Here is a 24,068-nt window from a genome sequence, read left to right as displayed (position 1 = left end):
AATTTCTTTTTTTAAAAAAAAAAATTGAGCAACCCATGAAACCGATGATAGTTAGGTAAGAATAATAGTATACAATTATAAATTTTAAATTCAACATTTCAAGTTAAAAATATTATATATTCATTTATAGATGTGTAAAATTATATTTTTAATCCTATTTTAAGAGTGAACAAAGACATAACCATTACCTACATATTAATGACAAAGGGGTCAAAAAATGATAAGCTGACTAATTCATTGGCATGTACATGCTAGACTTTCCTTAAACAAAATATTTATATGAGCATGCAATTTTTTCTTAAGTTTGATAAGTGTCAGGCAACCCCATTACTAAAATAGTGATATTATTTTAACCTAAAATTATCATAAAAAATGACGGGGTAAATGATAATTTGTGTGATAAAATGAACAATAGAAAATGTTGTCAAAGGTGTTGTGAGACACATTGTGTTAGTGAAAATGCCCCTCCTTGAGGAACACCTAGTCATTTGCAATTCCAAAGCAGTTTTCCAGACTAGGAAAGAAAGGAAATGAAGGCAGGGAGATTAAGCTAAGCAGTGGCAAAGCTAAAATATTTAATATTTTGATTTCGATGAGTTGACACCCAGCTGTGATGTCATGCCATGCTTTACAAAAATCCATGCATTTCCTACATCCTTACCAAACATAAAGCTTAGCACCTTCACTTCTCAACATTCATAGCCTCATCATTCACTTATCTCTCTACTCAGAATCAGACTCCATGTTTCCCATTGCTTTCAAACCTCTTGGTCTCTGCATCAAAATAAATTTTATTTCTTTATTTATGTGTCACAAAAACATCGTCTTCTCATAATTTTAGAAATGGGATGTTCTTCTTTTTTCCCATTCCATTTACCTTTTTGGATATTTTCTTCTCCCTAACCTCGTATCGTTCCAAGGTAAGATCGCACAACCATGCGCCAGGGCTAACGAGCTGTCAAACAAACAATATTCAAAACTCAAATCACAGATGCACTTATCTTTAGTTTCAATACATAACACCTTAATAAGACAGAAAATAACCCATTAAACAAATAAATAAGAACTTTCATCTTTACTTCCAAGTTTATAAAAATGCAGGGATTAGAAAAGAAGAGAATAAAAGAAAATATTTGAACTAGAATGCACATTCTTGAAATTATAATATTATAAATGTAAAATAAGATGAAACCTTATATAGACCAAAACATAAACTTAAACCTAAGCAACTATAATTCTTTTAGTTCTGTTCACAACCAGAAAGAAGTGTATAAATAAGATGCGTCACACATTTTCATTATTCAAAATAAATTTTTAAAACAGAAATGAAAATGATATAGATATACATATTTTACACAAGGGTATAGATTTATTTCTTTGAACTACTATGAGAGTACACAACAATTTCTCCTGGTATTCCATCCAGCTAAGAAGAGGTCAACAAGTTTCTAAATTTGTCGTCTAGTTAGTAGGAGTTTTGGTTTTTTGTTGATAAGTCTGTGTAGTGATTATTCCTATTCAATCAGGCACGTACACTACAACTGGCACCACTCATTACGCAGAAGATGTAATCCAGTATGGTCGCTCCCACTTTCTAATATATAAATCTAAACTCCACACGTGTGATACTCTCTTTTTATTTATTAAATTATTTATTTATTTATTATCTCTTTTACTTAATTCATTATTTCCTTTAAGTGTTTTTTATTCTGACCAGAACCCAATTAAGGTGGCATTGAATAGATAAATATCAAGTGGCCAAATACCAATAAAAAATAATAATAATAATAAATAATAGTAATAATCATAATATCAATATTAAATAATAGTAATAGTCATAATATCAATAATAAATAATAGTAATAGTCATAATATCAATAATAAATAATAGTAATAGTCATAATATCAATAATAAATAATAGTAATAATAATATTTTTCTAAATAAAATAATAATATTAAAACCACGGTTTTACTGTAGATTAAACAACTGAACTTTCAATAATACCAGTTTTATGATTAAGATCACAGTTTCAGTCTTAATTAAAGAACAGAATTTTCAATACCAGGTTTAAGAAACCGCATATTAGAGCCACCTAGGACTGAAAGAGGAAACAGATTTTTTTTTTTTAATTTAGGTACTGCTGCACACAGATTATTATACTAAATGGTAGGTGTAGGCATCAAATTCAAGAAAACTATTCAATTTCCCCTTCCTTAATTATTATTTTACTATAACTTGCTAAAAGCTTATTCAGCTTTCGGGATCCATCTGTGAGCATGTGGAAGAGTAGGCTAATCTCTATCTGTATACAATTCCAATAAGTAATAATGGAAAACAAGTAATAAAGCAAATAAACAAATATGATTAAATATTATTATTTTTAATAAATTAAAAAATTAAATATATCTCACGTAAAAATAGTGATGACTACGTACAGATAGTGGTGATGTTAGACTACTTAATTATTTTGGTGACTAACTATTCGGTGTGAGCCAAGCTCCGTTCGACGCGTGTAAGGCACTCCACAGCTGCCAACCATGTATGGCTTTTTCAGGAAAAGGGAAAAGCAAAATACCAAAGGAAAAAAAAAAGCACTCACCTAAAAGAATACCACCACAAATCAACTACTAAAATTAGAATATGCTACAAATAAATCTGTCCCAGAATTCAACTTTTTAATAAAAAATAATAATCCTATTAAAATTTATTAGTAAAAAATTTTCTGATGGGTTAAGCTTTATACTAATAATAATATGCTTTAAAAAAAATTAAAATATGATTCAGTTGGTATTCACACTCATTTTAATATTTTTATTATACCCTTACTAAGCAAAATAATTAGAACACCTTTCTTGTTGAGTGAGTACCAAAACAAGGTCATAGAACCTCTGTCAGACAGAGAGTAACTTCATCCAAATTATAAATTTCACTGAGATTTGTTTTACTATTGTCATTGTATTACTACTAGAAAATAAATTGATGGGAGCTGCTATGATTTAAGATATTCGACATAAAGAAAAGATCATGTTGATGTGATGAATAATAATAATAATAATTAAGTTGAAGAAAAGAATGAAAAAGCTGAAAAAGGGAAGTGAGGCTTACATTGAGGGTGCGCTGAATGAATTTAGCTCTCTTCTTGGGTCTCTGAGGCAGCTTTGAGCCCTTAATGGCGAGGAAATCTTCTTCCTTCTCCTTGTTGGTCAAGGCAATCACGAATTTTGGGGGCCACACAGGCGGAGCGGCGTCTCCGCTGCCGGAGGGCGACCCTCCCTTCTTGCTATCGTGCGCAGTATCCGATGAGGCTGCGGACTTGTTGTTGTCATTAAGGTGGTTGTTATGGGTCCCCCTCTTATCGTGCGCACCCCTGTCCGGTGAGGCAATTCCCCTAACGCCCCCGTTGCTTTGTCCTCCTCTCATGGCACTTGAACCTTCTGAGTTCCTAAATTACAACCCAAAAATTTAAAACGCAACCACAACCAACATGTAATTATCCTATGTGTCTTTCTTAATCGTAAGAACGTGAATCACATCACATAACACGACATAATAAATAGGGCAAACGAAGATGCATTTCAGAGGTTATTTTAGAGTTAATAAACATATATGTATATATTATTATATTATATATTGTGTATGAAAAGTAACCAGGGAGTGGTGAGTTTACGGAATTAACCTTGGGGGATTGATCTAGATCCAAGGGTGGGAGAGGCTGGAATCTATATAGACAGATTTTTAGCGTAGAAAAAGGGGTGGTTTTTGGCTCTTTGCGGGGCTTTGTATTTGTATTTTGGTTTGAAGGAGAGTTGGGTAGTTAATTTATTTTGGTCGATGAGAATTGGATATTTGAGTTGAGCCTTGAGGGCCTAGCCTAAGAGAGAAAGTGTTTGTAATTCCCTATAACGGCCACAGCTGGTTCCACGCCTTCTTTGGAGCCGTTGGATTTAGAGAGCTTTATTATTGGACAATGAAGATGAAGATTGCTACGTGTTCGAACGATGAAGGAGACGGAACGGATCTGCGACCTGGTCCCTTCGATCCGACGGCCAAAATGGAAAAGGACGTTTCGTTAACACGTGGAAGGAAACCCTCCATTCCATGGTTCCAACAAAGTCTTTCTGCTCCTAATCCATGTCAATAATCAACTCCTGCTTCCTCCTCCTACATGTAGATCCACAATCTGCAAATCCCCCTCTCTTCTGATCCTAATCCAATTCTAATCCTATCTTCTACAACGCACAAACCTCCTTCATTACTTATCTTTCTATCATAAAATTCAACATTTATTTTCTTTTTTATATAATTTCCAAACAGTAGTAAACAGTAACGAAACTTGGAATTAAATCTCACAGTAAATAAAAAAATGACCTGTCAGAGATTTGACAGAGTCAAAATAAATATCCCCTCATCTTCTAGGTTTTTCCATGGAAAACTCACCAAATATATAAAAACTAGATCTAGAAAAGAAAATGTCAACGGAAAAGTATCAACCACACCAACCTAAACCTCCTAAGAAATCTCAAACCCCTTGTCAGACGTCAGAAGCAAAGCAGCACTGCTTGGATTATTAACCTGATTTTCAGTATCAGACTCGCCGGTCGCTACCGATGATTCCAAGTTAAAATGTAATAAAGGAACGGACACAAACTATTTGATTTAAAAATGAAACATCCAAATTCATAAAGCAATGTCTGAAGGATTCCGCTAGTTTCCAACAGATTAAGCAAGAATCATCCTCCAACTATTTGTTTTTTTGTGTGCCTAAATATCATGGCGTTAATCCAAATTCAGAACCAGATATTATACCCTATTATCTATTTGTGAGGCAGATGAGAGAATGTGAGCTTAGCTTAGTGATCGAAGATATCTGGAAACAAAATTTGACGGAAGTGAAGAAGGGGATCTCACGCACTTACTCACCGTGAGTTCCTCTTCATTGTTTAATTTGGATGAGACTCCAACGACCTGACCAAGCCTTGGTGTATTCAGCCGAGATGAATTAAAATATATAATAATAATTTGAGTAGTGGCCCAAATTTTAAATTTTAAATTTATTTACAGTATTGAAGCTTAAGATTCTTTGGGTGAGAAATGTGATTTACAAGTTGCCCCCAACGAAATTTCGTGGCAGTTCCCACTAAACAATTTCAAAACCACTCTCTGCCCCACTACTCGCCACTACACTTTCAACTCATTCCCATGTCCACGCTGTGCTTTTTCTCTGCTACTTTTGTTTCTTTGTTTCCAGTTTACCAAGAAACCATCACACCCCAGTTCCCTTCTAACCAGTTTGTTAGATAGATATTTATTCCACTCTTACCCATGTGCTGCTTGCTTTCGAACTATATACATATCTTTCGCTAAAAATACGTTTAGTACATGTACACCACCACAAACCCTAGATTATTTATTTTATTTAATGAACAAAATAGAACAGATCGAAACAAAACATGGCCCACTCGGCAGTGCGCCACCAACACCATCCTTGCCCTCAAGATAAGTATGGATGGATACACACTCAACCAGAGAAAACAAAAAAATAATAATTATTAAGATTTGTAATTTTAAGTAACGATCACAAACTTTATCAATCACAAGGCACAAATCTTGAGTTTTCCCTCTTTTTGGTATAAAATCCGGAATTTTGTCAAATTGACCTATTCTCAGATCTCATTTCAGTCTTGCTCAATCAGATTTTTGTTTTTAAAAAAAAAAATTAAATCATATTCAATTCATTTATCATGTTTATCATGTATGAGGAAAGATAAAGTAACAGAGTGAATGACAAATAGCGTTACCTGAGAATTCGTTGCTGCGGAGAAGAAGGCCGTTGACGGAGATTTGGATACCCGTTACTCTGATTATGATGATGATTGTTATTGTTATTATTATGAGTGTGTCCAACTCCAAGGGTGTTATTATTGACACCGAAGGTGGGTTTATTTAAAGAATCCTTATCGGTTCTAACGACCCGGCGATCCACCCGAACCGTTGTCCTCTGAACCGGGCCTGAAGAATCATCTTTAACCTGCACTTTCATGCATCTTAACCGCTTCCGATTTCCCCACTGCAACACCAAATCCGACGTCGTTCCCTGTCTAGCGCCATCGGAACTCGCCCTCAACAGCAACGACCCATCCCCTCCGTTTTTATCTCTTCCACCAGACACCATGTTATTGCTTCGAATACTTGACTCTTTCTCCATTTCTTCAACCTTCAACCCTTCCCTGCCATCATCATCATCACCATACTAGGTTAATTTAACTACTAGCCACGATAAAAATAATTACAATTAAGATTTAATTATTCAAATTGCTACATTTTTAAATTGAAATTGAAATTGGATTTGTGTTCCTTCACAAAAAGGACACAGACAGCGTCTCTCTCGTCCACATCCCAATTGACTGAGGTTACTACACTGTTTAACAGGATTTGTGCATCGAATGGTCATGGATTCCCAACAAAAAATAAATTGTGCACTGTGAGCATCTTCTATATCTGGGTCATGACAAAAATGGGCGATGACAATAACAAGAGGGAGAGGAACAGAAGACAGTGGAAATGTTCTGTGCGCACGGAAAAAAGAGGTTCAAAATTCAGTATTTCCACAGGACAGTTAGGATAATGTGAAAACGAGACATCAATGGATTCAATTCAACTGGTCTCGGCCGGTTCTGCTTAATGTCTCGTCTCTTCAAAGCCACACTAGGATGTATTGTGAGCGGTTGAGATTAAGAAGAGCACCAAGGCCAAAGAGATCCGGAAAAAAACTAGATGTTTATACCTTACAAATTAACACTAGAACAGCAATCAATTCCTTCTGAAATTCTGAAACAACGGGATTTTTCGTTTACCTGCAGGAAATTATGAAGAAGAGAGAAATCAGAGAACAATATCAAGAACATATGAACATCAAAACTGAATTAACTGTTGCGGCCAAGACTGCAAGGTTGCGATCAGAATCAATTTATTCAGTTCTAATTTTGATTAAGTACATTAGTTTCTCTCACCTAAATCAGGTCCGGCCAGAACTTCGTATATGGCTGCAGAAAAAAGTGCCGGAATTTCAGTTCTGAAGCTATGGAAAATGTAAATCTATGTTGAAAATTCAAGTAATAATGACATTTCCAAAGCTTCTATCAGCGACGATGGATATAAACTCAGTCTTTACACCCAAGCAAGCAACGATCGTCCCTGTAATTACGGGACAAGCAGAAAGTTCAGAGCTTCAAAACCCCTTTTTTCTCAGAAAAATGTATCTGGGGAGGCAAAAAAAAAAATTCAGGAATAACTTAGCACAGACACCAAAGGAAGGAATAGAGGAACAAACAAGGCAAAAGAAAAAAAACTGGGGTCTTATTTCCCAACCTTCAAAAAACTGGAAATTTTCTGCAACTTATTAATCGCAATGATCAAAGGAAATCCCCAGAACAGGTTTCAGTTGAAAATTTAAAAAGGAATCGGAACAAACTCATGGAAACACTCTTGGAACATGCATCTGAAAACATAAATGAGCCAACAAAATTGGGAGAAGAAGAAAGGATTCGAGATTAAGACAAGTTTGGCTGTCGTGGGTGGGCAAAAGGAGGAAGAAAAGAAAAAGAGATAGATATCGATGCTGTCTAAATGGCTAACCCCATTGTATGTTTGGAAAAGTGTCAGATCCTGAAGATGAAACTTTGGGTTATGTGAATTAGTGTTGTAAATTGGAGAGGAAGCCAAGCCTGAGAGGTGAAGGAAGAGAAGAGAAGAAAAAAAAAAGGGTTGAAGAGGAAGCAGGTTGATGTTGTGATAAAAGGAAATGGTGTGTGTGGGTTGGTGTTTCCATTGAAGGACCTGTTTGTGTTATATACATACATCTTGTAGTACACACACAGACACTCCTTTGCACCACACCGTAGATCAATAATCTCACGGCTTTCCTCTTTTCTCCCTCTAACCATTCACGGTTTACCCTTACACACCATGCCCTTACGCCGTTAATGCTTTCACACCACCTTAACGGAATCTCTACACTCCTCACATTCCAAATTCCAATTATTATTTCAATGTTAAATATTAAATGTAAATTATCTTTTAATTTTATATTTTCATTTATCACCAATTATCATATGTACAAATATTTCAAAAAGAGTGCTAGATATTTCTCATGTTTAATTTATTGAATTGTTTTTTGCAAAAACTATTTCAGATTTTAAAACTTTACTCCTTAACCATATATAATTATTAAATTCATAATAAAATATATTTCGTTCACTTGAGTTCATTTCATTCCCGCCTTGAATTGATATTTAACCAGGGTTAGTTAACCTGATCTTTATAATAAACCGAGCCACAACACCGGTTATCTACAACAACGTGGCAAGAAGTAACTACAAATTTAGTTTCTTGACAGTTCTGTCTGTGAATGTCAGCTGTTTCGTGAATCATAAGAAGAGAGATAAATCTGATTCATACTTCAATCTAGCAACTACGGATTGACCAAATCCTGGCCGTCCATCCGTTATTCCAACTCTCATCAGCAGTTTCATAGATAAACTTTTTGAATAACATTCAAATTAAAACTTAAATCTTTCATATTTCTTAACTATAACACCCTAAAGTATAATTACCATAAATTTTCTTGCAATTTTAAAGATGTCTAATACTTTTTGTAGGGTTCAAAATTTCTTTCCATGTCACTATGCTTTCAAAATATAAAATTAGTGACTAAGGCATTATTGATATCTAATTTCCTTTTAGTGTGTTAATTTTATATTATTATGGTTATATATTTTAAACTTTATTTTATCAAACATATTCTATTCTATTAAGAATTATCACAAAGGACTAACGTCATAAAATAAACACGAACACGAGGGATGGACTTCAAACCCTAAACTATACACAGGGTCCTTATGGTTCCACATCTATAATACACAAAATTACAGAGTTGGTTTAAGAAATCATGACCAAAGTACAGTACATGACACAATGATATAGCATAAGGTTAACAACGACTATATTTAGTTTTCAATGGAGGACTTTCTATGAATTATGCACTGCAACCGCTGTGCAGAAAACTCCAGAGACCTCAGCCATTTGCTCTTTCCGTATTTCAGCACGTTGAAGTTGATGACAAAGTACCTTGTATGTTTCATCCCATACTGAGACCGGGATCCACAATGTATCTTAAAAGTCTTAACCTGAATCAACAGTAAATTAAGGCACAACTTTGTCAGAAATCAAAAGCTTTAGTTCAATCAATAAACAAAATGTTCATTTATTGAAAGGGGATACGGTGCCGGAGGCCCCTGCTGCCATCTCACACCGTAACTATGTGAACTGGATAGTTAATATCAAACAGAAAAGCAATGATTCAATCATAGACGGATTCTAGCATGCACAGTTCTTAAATTCATCCATGCACCTAGATTTTTTACTTATTATTGTAGGTGGACCATCTATTGTTGATGTCCTTTTTTTCCAAATCAATGACTATAGAATAAAAAGGTGCATGTTAAAAAGGGTCTCATACAATCAAACTCAACAAAGTGAATCAAGGAAAAAGTTTCTGGATCCCTTTCAATGCTAAATAAGAGCTTCCCGAAAAGTTTAATGTTTCTGTGAGAACTTACTTCCAGGATTTCTTTCTGAGCAGCAGTTTTCCTACAAGAACCCATAACAGCTTTGTGGAACTGGGAAAGCAGTGAAGAGAAGGTCAAGAAGATGTAATATAATTAGCAAAGTTAAAGGTTCAGCGTAGAAAACAAAACCAGAGATACCCCCTCCCCTCCTAGTCTTTTCTTGTAGTTTTAGCATTAAAGCCAAATTAACAATATTTCAAGAAAAGAAACTACCAGTCACTCACTCATGTTAGACAGAACCATGGGATTCACACAATTCTTCAGTATTTATCAAATCAACAAGGTTTATTATAATCTTTTCAAAGATTTCTTATCTCGATAGTTAAGTTCAGGTGGTTAGAGGAAATCATACATATACCACTTATGACACATTTGGTATTAGGAATGGGCTAATAGCCCTTCCCAAACTAAACCTTGGCAGCTTTAATCAAAAATAGGATGTCACTGAATTGTTTGGTACATGAAATGAATGTGGAATGGAATCTATGGGAATCACAATTCATATAATACCTTCCAACTATGAATATACCCCTTCAAATTTAAATTTTGGGAGCAAAATCATGATGAAGACAATTTAAGCAGTTATTTTATCAAATAGATGATAAAAAATCAATTTTTCAATCTTATGATACCTTATCCTAGAAATGGATGCGATCTTCATCATGTTGGTCGACTGTTTTTTGAAGGTGACACCTATGAGTTTTACTCAGGAGAGTAGAATTATCATTGGCAGGATATAAGAAGAGTGGGAACCATACTGCAACAACGCGTGGGAACCGTAGTCCGAATTTCCATTCATAGTCCTTTCTTTGACTTCTAAGCATAGCAGTAAAAAGACATCTCACACAAGTGAAACATATCCACTACCTCCTTGAACCCATCAAATATCAGTTCAGGAACTCTATCAAAACAGACAACTTTTCTCATGTATTTAAGCAACCAAGGTACCAAATAACATTCAGTTTATGTTAGTTTATTAGGTAATCAAATTAAGTTTGAAACATGATCTTACCAAAAATTGAAGAGTGTATTGGAAAAAAGACCTGTCCATAAAAGACCTTACAACATCACTTATTAGAAAAACAAGTCATTAAGGGCATCAAACAATTTCTTTTATAAATAAAAAATGGCTTGGTAAAGCACAAAATTATAGGAAAATGCAATTTTATAGTAGCATGTTCATATCATAACATTCATGAGAATTCATCAAGGTCATGGAAATTGCCTGGGTAAAAAAAGTATTGCATCCAATATATCTTATTTACATCTCCAATATACTTCATAATCATTGAAGATTTAGAGCGAAGAATAATGCATGTCAATATGCTTATTTGATACACTCGTACCTGTCTTCTATTCAAGCAACACTGTACTGATCACCCAGGTAGGTTTCATCTTCAGAGGGAGAAGGACTACAATGTATCCCACGACAATACTTTGCCCAGCTGTCTTCTGCTTTTGCAGATGTTGTTGCATATATAATCAGACCTTTCGGGAGAAGACCTCCGAAGATACTCCCAGATTCATTGCATAAATCATAAAACTAAGAATTAACAAGTAAATGGATAGAGTGAAGATTGCACAAACAGTACACAAATCATAACGACTAGTAACTTACTAGGCTTTTAGAAGTTCAAAGGCATGCTTGAGAAGCGCAGATATTTGGTGTGAAGAAACACTGTCGTATTACAAAAAACAAATGACACTAAAAGAATCACCAATAACCAGTAGTATGCACTAAAATGTGGATATTGACACCTACACTCTCTACTTCACTCTTCCTCACTCCTTTCTTCTTCTTTTTTTTTTTCAGGCGGGGCATGCCTCTTCCCCTGGTTTCATTGTTTACCCTTCAAGTTACCCACATAAAGAAGAGGAAACAATCAAATAAACAGAAAGCAGATATTAATGAGAACGTTTTAAAATGCTATTGTTCTCTGAAAAAAAAAATGCTGTATCAGAAATGATCAATTGAAGGGTAAATATTTAGGCTATGCCAATATGTCATTATTCCACTATGAGGCAATACCAACTCCCTGTTTAAAAATATCCAAATTCCTAGTGAATCGAAAAATATTCATACAATCAGTATTAAATCTGATATATGTCATTTTAAACCATCATCTTAACCAACATTTAAGAGTTCAAAGCTTTCAGTTTGTTGTATTTAAGTTGACAACTGTATAGACTTTTAGTTTTGGAAGTATACAATTAAATATTGGTTACATTATAATAATATTCAAATACAATATATTAATCAAATATAACAAACAATAAAAGATAAACTAAATTAAGTACATGTTATAGTTCATTCAGCATTCAGCCAGAATTCTCCTCTCTGAACCAAAGACGTCACCACATCCAATAAATTTTGGCTTGTCCAACATTAGAAGATTTTATAGAAACAGCTCAAGAATTTACTCGCCCATCAACCAACCTTTTAGGTTTTCAGTTGTTCAAATTTCATTCGGCGAGAAATGATTCGTCCAGCGACTATGTATAACTCAGAAAATCAACAAAACATATCAAGTGACCAGATTGGTTCAGAATGAGTTTTTCTCTTCATTTCTTATGTCTAACATGATATATTTGGTTCTAAAATAACATCAATATGAGCCAATTTGAGTCAATTTAATTATTTTGACTTTTCACTACTCAACATAACACAAATCACTAAACATACACCAATCAAGCAAATTCACAAAGCCTACATAAACAAAAAAATAGTGACTAAGTCACTTTCACATTCAAATCATCTACTCTAAAAAACTGAACCTTACCTATTAAGGCTTGTTGGCTCAAGTTTAAGCTCCCAAATTTCACTACTCTAACAAAAAAGTTACACAAGTAGACAGAAGACTATGATCAATGATAAAAACATATCCTTATATCCCTGAACTAACATAGATTCATCTTTGCCCTAGAGAGGTCACATGCAAGATTTCCTAATCTTCGTGCATGAAAAAATTCCCAAAACTAACTCAAGAAAAGGGGTAAAGAGAAACTTATTCAGAAAAAAAAATTATGATTGGACAGACTTGCTTTGTTCTACTCTACAATTCCTGTGGTGTGGACTCTCATCTAAAAAGAATGAGAAATTTAGAGAAAAAGGTAGAGAGAAAGTATTTATTAGATAAATGGTGATTTTTTTGAAAATTTGAATGGTTAACTTTTTCTATTTATAAGTTTTATATTAAAAAGTTTCTATGTCCTTACATGATAAAACTGTATTATTGTTGTTGCTAAAATTTTCAATAACCATTGCATAATGTAACTTACATTCTATTCAACATCAAACAAAAACACATAATCAACCCAAAAACAATGCAGGAAACACACATTTACCCTTGATAATTTTCAAAACAAGAAGACTCCACCATGCTGAATGCATGTAAAACATATAAAATCTATGATTTTCATAACAAAGTTTCGATGAAAGAATTCATAACTACCAACCTAGCACTCCCCTGGACGGTCATGACCAGGATATAATGTAAGTATCTGATCATTGGGACCATTGCTCATATCCTTCCCACTGAAACTGTAAAGAGCTGACTTATTTCCAAATATAGCTGACAAAAATTTGTTAACAGACAAAAATTGGTTAGCTGTAACATCTTCACCAGCGCAACCCTGCCAACAAGGTCCATGTTAGGAATCTACAGAACATTGAAACAGCATCTGGAATTGAAAACAAAATGAATTTCATTTCTACCCATTGTGGCTTAAACAATTTTACATCATGAACAAATCAGATATAGTATGATTTTAAGATAGTTACTGTTAGTTCGAGTGCATACACTATTTACTCTATAAATGATCACTTCTGATAGACTTTTATACCATTTTATACCAGATTACTTCCTTTAAAATATCAAAACTCAAGGTCACAACTCAAGGTTCAGTCTCCAAAGCTTTGTTTGGATAAAAATGGAAATTGAGGGCAAAGAAATAGAGAAAAAATATATAAAAAAGTTAATTGAATTGATTTTTGGATGCAACTTTGTACTATTAGAAAAAATTTATGAGGTGATTTATATTCATTTGTTTTTGGGTATATGAAATGAAGTTATACTTAGAAAATTATTAATTCATTCATCTAAGTATATCAAAGATAATCATTTCATATATTGTGTAATTAATGAGTTATATTAATAATTTTTGTATTTAAAAAAATACTCAAATAACTGAAGAAAACTAAATTGGGTATGATATGTACTTTAATTCAATTATTATATATATATATATATATATATATATATATATATATATATATATATATATATATATATATATATATATAATAATTGCAGTGGTAACATGTGTTTCTTCACTTCCACGCTAAAAATATATAAGGGGTGAGAAGTTGAATGAGTACATACCTGCTATTACTGTAGCCAAGGGTCCACAATGATGCAACCATATGCTTGGAAGAACCCTGGAAGCTAGGGAGAGTAATCGAATAATCAGAGACCCTGATGGCGGTCACCGGAGAGGAGGGTGGCAATGAGTAAGAGGATCGGAAAAGGCGTCGGTGATGGGAATGGAATTGAAGAGGAGGTGGGAATCAAAAATGATGATGAAGATGGTGAATCTCTCACTCACAATTTCAGAGTTGTTGATGTGTTCCATTAATGGTAATTCATTCACATGATCACAGTGAAGGACTGAGATTTAAATGAGGTTTTGTTCAACAACCTAAAATCTTAGGTAAAGTACTACAAAATAAAATGTCTATAGAAATTAAAATAACAAATTAATTTAAGTAATACTAAATTTAAAGTATTTGTCTCTGATTTAATTATTTGTTTTTTTTAATAAATTTTATTTTTAATACAAGATTTGTTTTCATAAATATAAAAATGCAGTTCAAATATTTAAATTTTTGCCTACAATAGGGTTTTTGTCTATTTGTCATTGTACAAATTTTAGAAGTATTTCATTTAGTGAATCACTATTAAATTCAATAATTTGTAATTTTTCTTCATTAAATGTCCCCTAAAATGTTCCGCCTACCATCTTACAAAATAAATACCAAACTAACAAGATTGTAAAAATATAGAGAATAAACAAGAATTGAAATAAAAATTCAAAATATTTCAAATACATGCAAATAAATAATTGAAAAAAAAAACTAAAATGTAAACTTTTTAACAAAGAAGTGAAAAAGTAATGGATACTAGCTTATACCTCTGTAAGTTATCAAATTGTCTAATTATATATATTTTCTTTGGATATCATGCTAATTTAACTTAGATGTTTATTTTCACATGTAAAATAAAGAGAGAATTATATTGATATTCTCTTAGGTTATGTTAAATGACATTTAATCCTCTAATTTTGAAACAAAATGCAGAGCTGGTTGAGTTTTTAATAAAATAGCAATCATACTTTATTTTTATAAATACATATTGGTTAAAATTGAATCAGAAATAACAAAAAAAAAAAGATTGTTAAAGATTTTAATAAAGTGTCACACAAGTCACTTGTACTATTCAATTTTCTTCTAAATTTACAATAGACATTCGCATATTTGTGTTAAAATCAACACTTCTACCTCTTATTTTATTTATAAATTTAATCACATATTTCATAATTATTTATTTTTCTATATTAAACCCATGTTTCTAAACTCTTAGTTTTTATAAAAACTTATAATTAAGTGATACTAAAATTTATTTTAGATATTATTAATACATAATATATAAATTACTCATTTTTTACAAAAGACTTATTTATAATTTATTTTTAAAACTTTACTTTTTTATTTTCATATTCTTATTTAAGTTTTAGTTAAAATTTATTTGTAAATAAAATAAGAGGATAAAATGTTATTTTATTAAAAGTACAAGGGAGGTAAATATCGTCTAAATTTTTTATTGAAAAAAATAAGATAGAGGCACGTCTTTTTTAAATTAGAACAATTGTGAGTATTGTTTAACATGATATTGACAAAAAAGTAAAATAAAATAAAAAATGTTTACTTTAAAATGAATGTTAATTAATGTGATAGTTAAAGAAATAGTGTAGTAGAAAAAATTGGTTTCTATCCTAATCAATATTTTTAAATCTAATGTCAAAAAATCAAACAAATATTTCAAAAGATATAATGTTTAAAATAAAAGGTGTTACATAAACTAATATAAAAATATTGATTACTTAACATTATCAATATATCAAGTACTACAAATATTAAATAAAAAAAGTTATATAACTTACGGGGACAATATATATATATATATATATATATATATATATATATATATATATATATATATATATATATATATATATAAATCTTTCTATAAAAATATAGAAAAATGAATAAATAGTTTAAGGATAAAATTAAATAAATTCTAAAATTATTCTACTTCAAATAATATTTAAAAAAAAATGCAAATTAGTAAAAGAAAATGATTGTCAAACGTTACTACTTAAGTGATAAACTTTTAAGTCAGTAAAAAAATAAAATAAAAACTAACTAAAATAATAAGTAGAATTAGTATGAGCATACTTTATTAAATACTATTTCAATAGATTTTTTTTTTTTAGAAAAAAAAAACTTATAAATTAAAATTTTATGTACGAGTTTAAAAATCAGATAAATTATATGTGATAAATTATATAAACTAATTTTACATAAATTAAATTAAAATTTTACATAAACCATTTTTTTATCTCTATATAGAAGTTTTTCCAGACATGATCAGATATATCATATATGATAAATAAAAAGTGCAAGCAATATTTTCTTCAAATATTTAATAGTTGGAACATAGAGAAAAAACACAAATCTTTGAAAGGTCTTCTTAAGAATAACTTTGTTTTTTGTAGTGGGTCCTAGTAAATTTGAACAAATAAAAAATGTTTAGAATTTATTGGTTTCTATAATAATTATTTAAAAACATTGTAGCATTAATTTTTAATTAATTGATTATATAAAATTTTATATTAGACAATACAAAGCCATATACATAGATAGATACTTTTTTTCTTTCTTTCCCTCACTTTATTCACTCTATCTTTGTTCCTTAAATTAATATTTAGCAAGGATTAGTTAAACCAAACCATGTGCTAGCTACCTGGCAAATGATAATAACACATTTGATTTCATTGTCATTCTGTCTGAAAAAAATCTGAATCATAGGAAAGAAAAATAAAATAAAATATCCAAACTTTGGGACGACTTAAATAAATTATACTAAAATACATAAACCAAGTCTGTATAATTTTATTAACGTCTAATACTTCTAAGATTCAAAATTAGTTGCTGGTATTCTTGTACTTTTTTAAAATCTAAACTACTCTTTAATGGCTGGCGGCTGTTGATTAATTTTACAGTAATATTTGCCACTCTGAGTGTTACTTTATGTTATCTTCTGATTTTTTTTTTTAAATATTTTAACAAATATATTAAGTTAAGAATGATCCCAACAGGGTTACTAGTTACTGCCATAGAATAGAAATGAAGGATGGGCTTACAAACACGATATCGTGCACTTTCATTTGAAGAAGTTGCAAGGGTCCTTAGGGTTTCACTGTCTCTGCTAAAGCAAAAGTAAAATGGCTTGGTTAAAGCATCTATTTTGCCCGAAATTACAATGCAAAGAGGGTTCCCAAGAGTTCCATGTGTATTTACAGTGTTGGAATAAGAATTCATGACCAAAGTACAGTACATGATGCAATGATAAACCATAAGGCTACAACCACTATACTTGGTTTCCAATTGGGTACATTGTATGAATTATGCACTGAAACCGCTGCGCAGAGAACTCCAGGGAGTTGCAGGAATACTGACGCATGCTTGTGGTGAGGCCTCGGCCATTTGCTCTTTCCGTATTCCAGCATTGCAGAGGTTTGCAAAGGACCTCATATGTTTCATCCCATACTGAGACAGGGATCCACAATGTGTCTCAAAAGTCCTAACCTGAATCAACAGTAGATTAAGGCACAGCTTTGTCAGATATCAAAAGTTTTACTTCAATCAACAAACAAATGCTGATTTATACTTTATAGTTCAAATCCAACATCAATTATTCCAAGGCAAAACACTGCCGGAGACCCTGCTGCCATCTCATACAACTATGTGAACTGGAAAATTAATACCAAACAGAAAAGCAATGATTCAATCATAGACGGATTCGAGCATGCACACTTCTTAAATTGTAGCACCCCTGCCCCTAATTTTTTTACTTGTTATTGTAGGTGGGGTGGACCACCTATTGTTGATGTCTTTTTTTTTTTTTTGCCAAATCAATGGCTACAGAATAAAGGTGCATGTGAGAAAGGGTCTAATACAATCAAACACAACAAAGTGAATCAAGGGAACGGTACCAGTGTTTTAAGGCAGTCCCAGTCATCAACAAGTGGTTGTCCAGCAGGTCTAACACTGCTAAGCAGTTCTGGACCCTCTTCAATGCCAAATAACAGCTTTCCAATAAGTGTCACGCTGTCGTCTATATGCATTCTGTGAGACATTGCTTCTAGAATTTGTTTCTGAGCTACAGATTTCCTAGAAGAACCCAAAGGAGCTTTGCGGAACTGGAAAAACAAAAAGGAGGTAAAGAAGATAGAATATAATTAGAAAAAATAAAGGCTTACCGTAGGAAATGACATCAGAGATATACCCCCTCCCTCTCCCATCTTCTTTTCTTGTAGTGTTATCATTAAAGCCAAATTACCAATATTTCAAGGAATGAAAACTACTAGCCACTCACTCGTGTAACATAAAGGCACGGGATTCACACAACTTTTCCATATTTTATCCAAGAAACAAGTTTAAAGATTTCTCATCTAGCTAGTTAAAGTTTTGGTGCATCTACATATTTGTTGGTGGAAATCCTATGGCACAGTTGGTACAAGGAATGGGCTAATAGCCACTACTAGTCTAAAGCTTGGCAGCTCCAATTACGAATGGGATGTTACTCAATTGTTTGGAACATGAAATGAATGTGGAGTGAAATCAATGGGATCACAACTCCATTTAATAATATCTGCCATGTATGAATATATGTCTACCCGTGTGAGGATTGACTCAATAAAAATCTGTTCAAAGATTCCTATATTGTCTAACACACCATCCAGTCTTAGTAGCATGTCTAGTCTTCTGTGATGTTTGCTAAGACTGAAGCATCTTATACTGGTGACCAGACGTGAGCGTCTTGTGCTGATGTTTGTGACCAGACGTGGGTAGTAATGTTAGTTAGGTGGAATTTATCTATAAATAGGGACCTTTTGTCATCATTTGCAACATGTAACTGTCAGTTAATGTTGTTACAAACTGTTAACAGAAACAGTGAGTTCACTAAGAAAAAAATTTCAAGTTGTAATTTGTGTTCATGGTTAATTTTATTGTGGATATCAGTTGAAGTTCGCTACTACTTCATGTTCCTTGTGTGATCTTTTACCTCCTTCAAGCTCTTTCTACGAAATTCTATTGTGGTTAATTCTGTCATCAAATATTGTTTACCTGGTAGACGCTAGTGAACATGAGCGTGTTGATCACAAAAACCCTTCAGATTTAAATTTTGGGGGAAAAATCATGAAGATATGGTTAAGCAATTATCTAACAAAATAAATAACAATAAACTAATTTTCAAACGTATGATACCTTATCCCAGAAATGGACGAGATCTGCATCACGTTGGTTGACTGCTTTTGAAGGTGGCACCAATGAGTTTTTCTCCAGAAAAGGAAAATTATCATTAGCAGGATTTGTACCCAAATATGAGGAGAGATTGTTCTTGCTAAGCCCAATGTCACCAAACTGCATCACGTGGGAACCATAGGCTGAATTTCCATTAATTGTCCTTTGTTTCACCTGTGAGCATAGCAGTCAGACAACTGAAACATATCTACTAGCTTCTCCGACCCATCAAATTTTTAGACAACTTTTGTGATATATTCAAGCAACAAAGGTATCAAATAACTTTCAGCTAGTATAAGTTGATTACATAACAGAACTAAGTAAGAAACGGGATCTTACCAATTCAAATTGTTGATGTAATGTTTCTGTTCGCAAATTGTGAATGTCACTGTTCAAAAAAGGTAGAGGGAAAAAGACCAGTCAATAAAAGACCTTACAAAATTAGTTATTAGAATACATAATCTTCCAAAAAGAAAAAAAAGTTATCAAGGGGCATGGAACAAAACTTCTTTCACATAAAAAAGGGTTTGCCAGAGTACAAAATAAGAGGCAAATACACGTATGCAGTAGCATGTATATATCACAGCAGTCATAGGCCTCAACAAGGTCTTGGAAATTTCCCGGGTAAAAGGTATTGCATCCAATATATCTTATGGGTGGTTCCAATATAATTATATAATCATTTGAGATTTGGAGAAATGAATAACACTAGTTTATATGATTTTTTGACACGCTCTTATAGTCATACCTGTCTTCCATCCAAGCAACACTGTACAGGTCGCCGAGGCAGGTTTCATATTCAGGGGGGGGACTAGGATTCTCCCCGGGACAATATGTTCCCCAACTGCTTTCTTCTGCATTTGCTGCTGTTGTTGCATAGATATTTAGACCTTCAGGAAGAAGACCTTCAAAGATACTCCCAGATTCACATGCCTCTAGATAAAATACCTGCAGCAACATTGCATAAATCATAAATAGAATTAGTAACTAGTAGCAATTGATACAAATATTAAGTAAGTCATAACTAGTAGCAACTTACTAGGCTTTTATAAGTTCCAGAAGCATGTTTTTTCTTTAAGACTTCGATCAGATCGGACGCATACATGTATGGACTAGTAGGCATCCCTGAAATCCATCCCCAGTACCCCACCCCCAAGGAAAAATACCATATAAGAAATAGAAACGGGCAGGTATTTAGCATGATGAAACACTTTGATGTATAAAAAAGAATCAAAAAACAAAATTATAATAGAAGAATCAACACCAATAAACAATATTGTGTACTAAAATGATCACGGACAAAAAAGGATAACAGGACATTGACAGTAAAGACCATATACTCCACTCTTCCGACCAATATTTTTTTTCGGGCGGGGAATGCAGCTTCCTCTGGTTTCATTTTTTACCCTTCAAGTTACCCAAACAAGGAAGAAAAAATAAACAAAGAAATAAACAGAAAGCACTTTATCAGAACATTTTGAAATGCTACTGTTGTTCGAAAAAGGGAGAAAGTTGCATCAGACATGATAAATTGTTTAGTATAGCCATACGATGAGTGTATATGTCTTACTGAAATCAACCCACAAACATGTTGCACTGTTCCTCTATGCTGCATAATACAACGTCTCCTCTTTAAAAAAAAAAATCCAAATTAAGCACTTGAGACAATCTTAAGAATCGGAAATATCCATAAAACTGGTATGAATTTTGAAATATTGCATCTAACAAAAACCAACATTTCAGAGTTCAAAGTTTTCAGTTTATTGTGCTTAGCTTGACAGCTATAGAGACTTTTAGCAAGGCAAGTATAGAAGTTCCACTTCGTAGAAACCATATTATAGGTGATGCTAAAATTCCCTATGACTATTACATTCAATTCGAAATCAAGCAACGTCACAAAAGCAACCCAGCAAAAAAACACAGGAATTACATTTGCCATTAATAAGTCGCAATACAAGAAGGCTCATATTAAAACATAAACAGAGCAAGATTTTCATAACAAAGCTTCTATGAAAGGTTTAGAACTACCAACCTAACACTCCTGGACCGCCATGATCAGAATAGTATATAAATATATGATCATTGGGACCACTATCGACAACCTTCCCGCTGCCACCGGTAAGAGCTGATTTATTTCCAAGTATAGCAGCAAAAAAATTGTTAACAGTGACATCTTCACCTACGTAATCCTGCCACAACAAGGTCCTTGCTAGGAATCTTCAAAACTCAAATTGGGAACAGGATATGGGATGCCAAAGTAAGATAACATACCTTCGGGACTCCCTTGTAAACATCATTTCCGTGAGGGCTGTTAATAATGACTCCAGGCCGTGGGTTCTCTTCATTGAAAGCAATGTCATCATACATAAATACCACAATATTTTCTTCTTTCAGACCACCTTTCCTCAGCAGTTGATACGCATGGCAAACATCAGACTGATGAAATGACAAATTTCGTCGGTTATCTCCAAATTAAAAAAAAAAAAAAAAAAACATACAAAGAAGAGTTTAATTCTATCTAGTACAAAAAATGCACACTTCAGTAAATCAGACATCAATGTAAACATGATTTTAAGGTAGTTATTATAAAAGTCAACAAACTTAAATATGATGGTCCATAATCTGATGACACTATGGAGATGCTTTATACTGTAAGTGCGGGCAATTTTTTACTCTACAAATGATAAATTGTTCCAGGCTTTTATACCACCATGATTAGGTTCTTCAAAAAATCAAAACTCAAGAGTCACAAGTCATAACCAAGAAGTAGGAAGGAAAACCACTTAGAATCAATCACGCGAATTATAAAATATACACCTACACAGCTGAGAGAGTTCATGACTGAATTTAAAAATTAAAAAAAAAAGTTAATTAAGATGGACTAAATTTGCTGTCCTACCAAACAAACATAGAAGACAGGGAAAGAATTAAAAAGCGAAGAGTGGGAAAGAAGAAAAAGAGTGACCTGGTGTCTGTAATTCCAGTAGCCATTGGATCCGGCAATTAAAACGGCCCATCTCGTGCCCTCATCGTTCTCATCGGCAGCAGGTGCTTGGAAGAACCTGGAAGTTTCGGAGGGCAATCGGAGAATCTCGTCGCGGCCACCGGAGACGAGGGCGATGAGGGTGGCGACGAGAAAAATGATCGGAAAACGATCCATGATGGGCGTTGAATTGAAGAAAGGTGTAGGTTGGAAAGAAAAAATGATGACGAAGCCAACCAAGCAACCCTTAAATTATAATTTCAGATTAATTTAATTCAGGGAAGACAAAGACTAAGTTGCGTTGGGTGGGTTGCGTTGCGTGGCGTTGGAGGTTTCCCTCCCTTTCCGGTTATAACTTACACTTTCAGAATCCGAATTCTCTTTTTATGGTGACCCCATCATTTTCCATAAATTATAAACGAAAACTTATTTTCCATATATACATTAAAACCTTCTTACGAGAAACCATATTATTCATTTTTATTTAGATGCTTTAAAAATATTAATAAATGAATAATTATTTAAAATTTGATTTTATAAATTTATATTTAAAAACAAATTTATTTAAATTTTCACTTTCGATTTTTTAACTACTTACGCGTAACACACTACAAATTACTAAATTTTGACAACAGTAGAAAGTATTTCCGGAAAAAAATATGCAACAGATTTTTCTAAGCACAAATTGTGTTCCTATATAATTATGTTGCTTGATGTTCATAATGCTTTGTCCCTACACTTTGTTTTATGATCATAATGCTTTCTTCCTTCACTTTGTTTGATGTGTAAAATAAAAAAATATAAAGAAATTGTCGCAGTTAACATAATTGTTTTATCAATATTTATGTATAACATTATGAAGATTTTTTTTATGTACGTATTTTATTTTCAATTTTATCGTTTAAATTGTTATTTTAACTAAAATACTTATTTTTAAATGATTGTTAACTTAAATTTATTTATTTTTAGATTCAAATAAATATTTTACCATTTTATCATTCAAATTTATTTATTTTTAAGTTCAAATTAATATTTTACTGTTTTATCATTTAAAATCACTATTTATTCAAATTCAGTTATTTTTTTTGCAAATTAAATTAATTATTTATAATAAAAAAATTACTCACATTGTTTTCACTAACATTTGAAGACATTTTTTTATTTGAAAATATTTTTCATAATAATTGTTTTAGAAATAATTATTTTATATTTTTTTGGAGTAGATTTCAAAAATATTTTTCAGTTCGGAAATATTAATATATTTTTAACATCTAATCCGAAATATAAAAAAAAAGGTCAAAATGAGTATAACGGACTGTACTTCGATATCCAAAAATATTTTGCTGATCCGGTGTTTTGGAATCCACAAATCTAATACTCAACCTCTTCTAGTATCATTTTCTTTTTTCTCTACGTAATTCCTTTACCTAAACCATTTTTCGTATGTTTTTATTTATTAGGTTTAAATGTTTTTTGTCCTTCATTTTTAGTAAAAAATGAAATTAGTTTTTTTTTTTAATTTTAATTCAATTTAGGCTTTTAAATTCTAGAAAAATTAAATTTAATCCTTTTAACCAAATTATTTTTGTTAAGTTTATTTGATATTTCAAACGCGTTTCATTTTATGATAATATTTGAGTTTGGTTACATTATTTGACACATTTCTACGTTTTAATTTTAATCGAGAAACATGTTGAAACGTCAAATAAATTTGAAAAAAAAATAAATAATTAAATCTATGCATCTAAAAATATAAAGATCAATTTGGTTTAAAATTTTTAATATAAACTAATTTTAATTTTTACTAAAAG

General features: G+C 32.2%; 2 protein-coding genes and 1 long non-coding RNA gene across 21 annotated transcripts; all 3 read right to left on the bottom strand.

Moving 5' to 3' along the window:
* Nucleotides 1–373: 373 nt before the first annotated feature.
* LOC114163056 (uncharacterized) lies at nucleotides 374–7,835 on the bottom strand. 10 transcript variants are annotated; one of them, XR_014984592.1, is made up of 8 exons: nucleotides 7,371–7,835; nucleotides 7,013–7,261; nucleotides 6,787–6,856; nucleotides 5,801–6,229; nucleotides 3,108–3,444; nucleotides 2,438–2,530; nucleotides 878–955; nucleotides 374–774 (listed from the first exon to the last, which is right to left on the bottom strand). XR_014984592.1 is itself a non-coding variant. In XM_028047110.2 (8 exons), exons 5-8 carry the CDS (start codon nucleotides 6,205–6,207, stop codon nucleotides 724–726), a joined length of 873 nt encoding a protein of 290 aa, XP_027902911.1. In that variant the 5' UTR covers nucleotides 6,208–6,229; nucleotides 6,787–6,856; nucleotides 7,013–7,045; nucleotides 7,126–7,261; nucleotides 7,371–7,834; the 3' UTR covers nucleotides 374–723. The 10 variants fall into 10 exon arrangements, 9 of the variants coding, with proteins under 9 accessions (XP_027902911.1, XP_027902913.1, XP_027902916.1 ...); XM_028047110.2 differs by lacking the exon at nucleotides 2,438–2,530 and having other exon boundaries at nucleotides 7,013–7,045; nucleotides 7,126–7,261; nucleotides 7,371–7,834; XM_028047112.2 differs by lacking the exon at nucleotides 2,438–2,530 and having other exon boundaries at nucleotides 7,013–7,045; nucleotides 7,126–7,196; nucleotides 7,371–7,834.
* A 1,029-nt stretch (nucleotides 7,836–8,864) lies between these two features.
* LOC114162199 (uncharacterized) lies at nucleotides 8,865–14,318 on the bottom strand. 10 transcript variants are annotated; one of them, XR_014984443.1, is made up of 8 exons: nucleotides 14,011–14,318; nucleotides 11,391–13,261; nucleotides 11,247–11,306; nucleotides 10,975–11,171; nucleotides 10,641–10,671; nucleotides 10,261–10,529; nucleotides 9,620–9,679; nucleotides 8,865–9,187 (listed from the first exon to the last, which is right to left on the bottom strand). It is a non-coding gene; the product is annotated as an uncharacterized LOC114162199 (long non-coding RNA). The 10 variants fall into 10 exon arrangements; XR_003599157.2 differs by having other exon boundaries at nucleotides 10,975–11,306; nucleotides 11,391–11,478; nucleotides 13,085–13,261; nucleotides 14,011–14,308; XR_003599158.2 differs by having other exon boundaries at nucleotides 11,247–13,261.
* A 2,788-nt stretch (nucleotides 14,319–17,106) lies between these two features.
* Nucleotides 17,107–22,616, bottom strand: LOC114163155 (vacuolar-processing enzyme-like). Its single transcript, XM_028047286.2, has 9 exons — nucleotides 22,240–22,616; nucleotides 21,546–21,710; nucleotides 21,307–21,463; nucleotides 20,314–20,399; nucleotides 20,023–20,222; nucleotides 19,614–19,662; nucleotides 19,239–19,448; nucleotides 17,963–18,169; nucleotides 17,107–17,555 (listed from the first exon to the last, which is right to left on the bottom strand). The coding sequence occupies exons 1-9, from the start codon at nucleotides 22,432–22,434 to the stop codon at nucleotides 17,373–17,375; spliced, it is 1,452 nt and encodes a 483-aa protein (XP_027903087.2). The 5' UTR covers nucleotides 22,435–22,616; the 3' UTR covers nucleotides 17,107–17,372.
* Between the last annotated feature and the right edge of the window lie 1,452 nt (nucleotides 22,617–24,068).

The sequence above is a fragment of the Vigna unguiculata genome, chromosome 9, assembly GCF_037176805.1.
Source record: "Vigna unguiculata cultivar grain cowpea cultivar isolate G323 ecotype 2 chromosome 9, ASM3717680v1, whole genome shotgun sequence".
NCBI lineage: Eukaryota > Viridiplantae > Streptophyta > Magnoliopsida > Fabales > Fabaceae > Vigna > Vigna unguiculata.
This window is presented reverse-complemented; position numbering and strand designations above follow the sequence as displayed.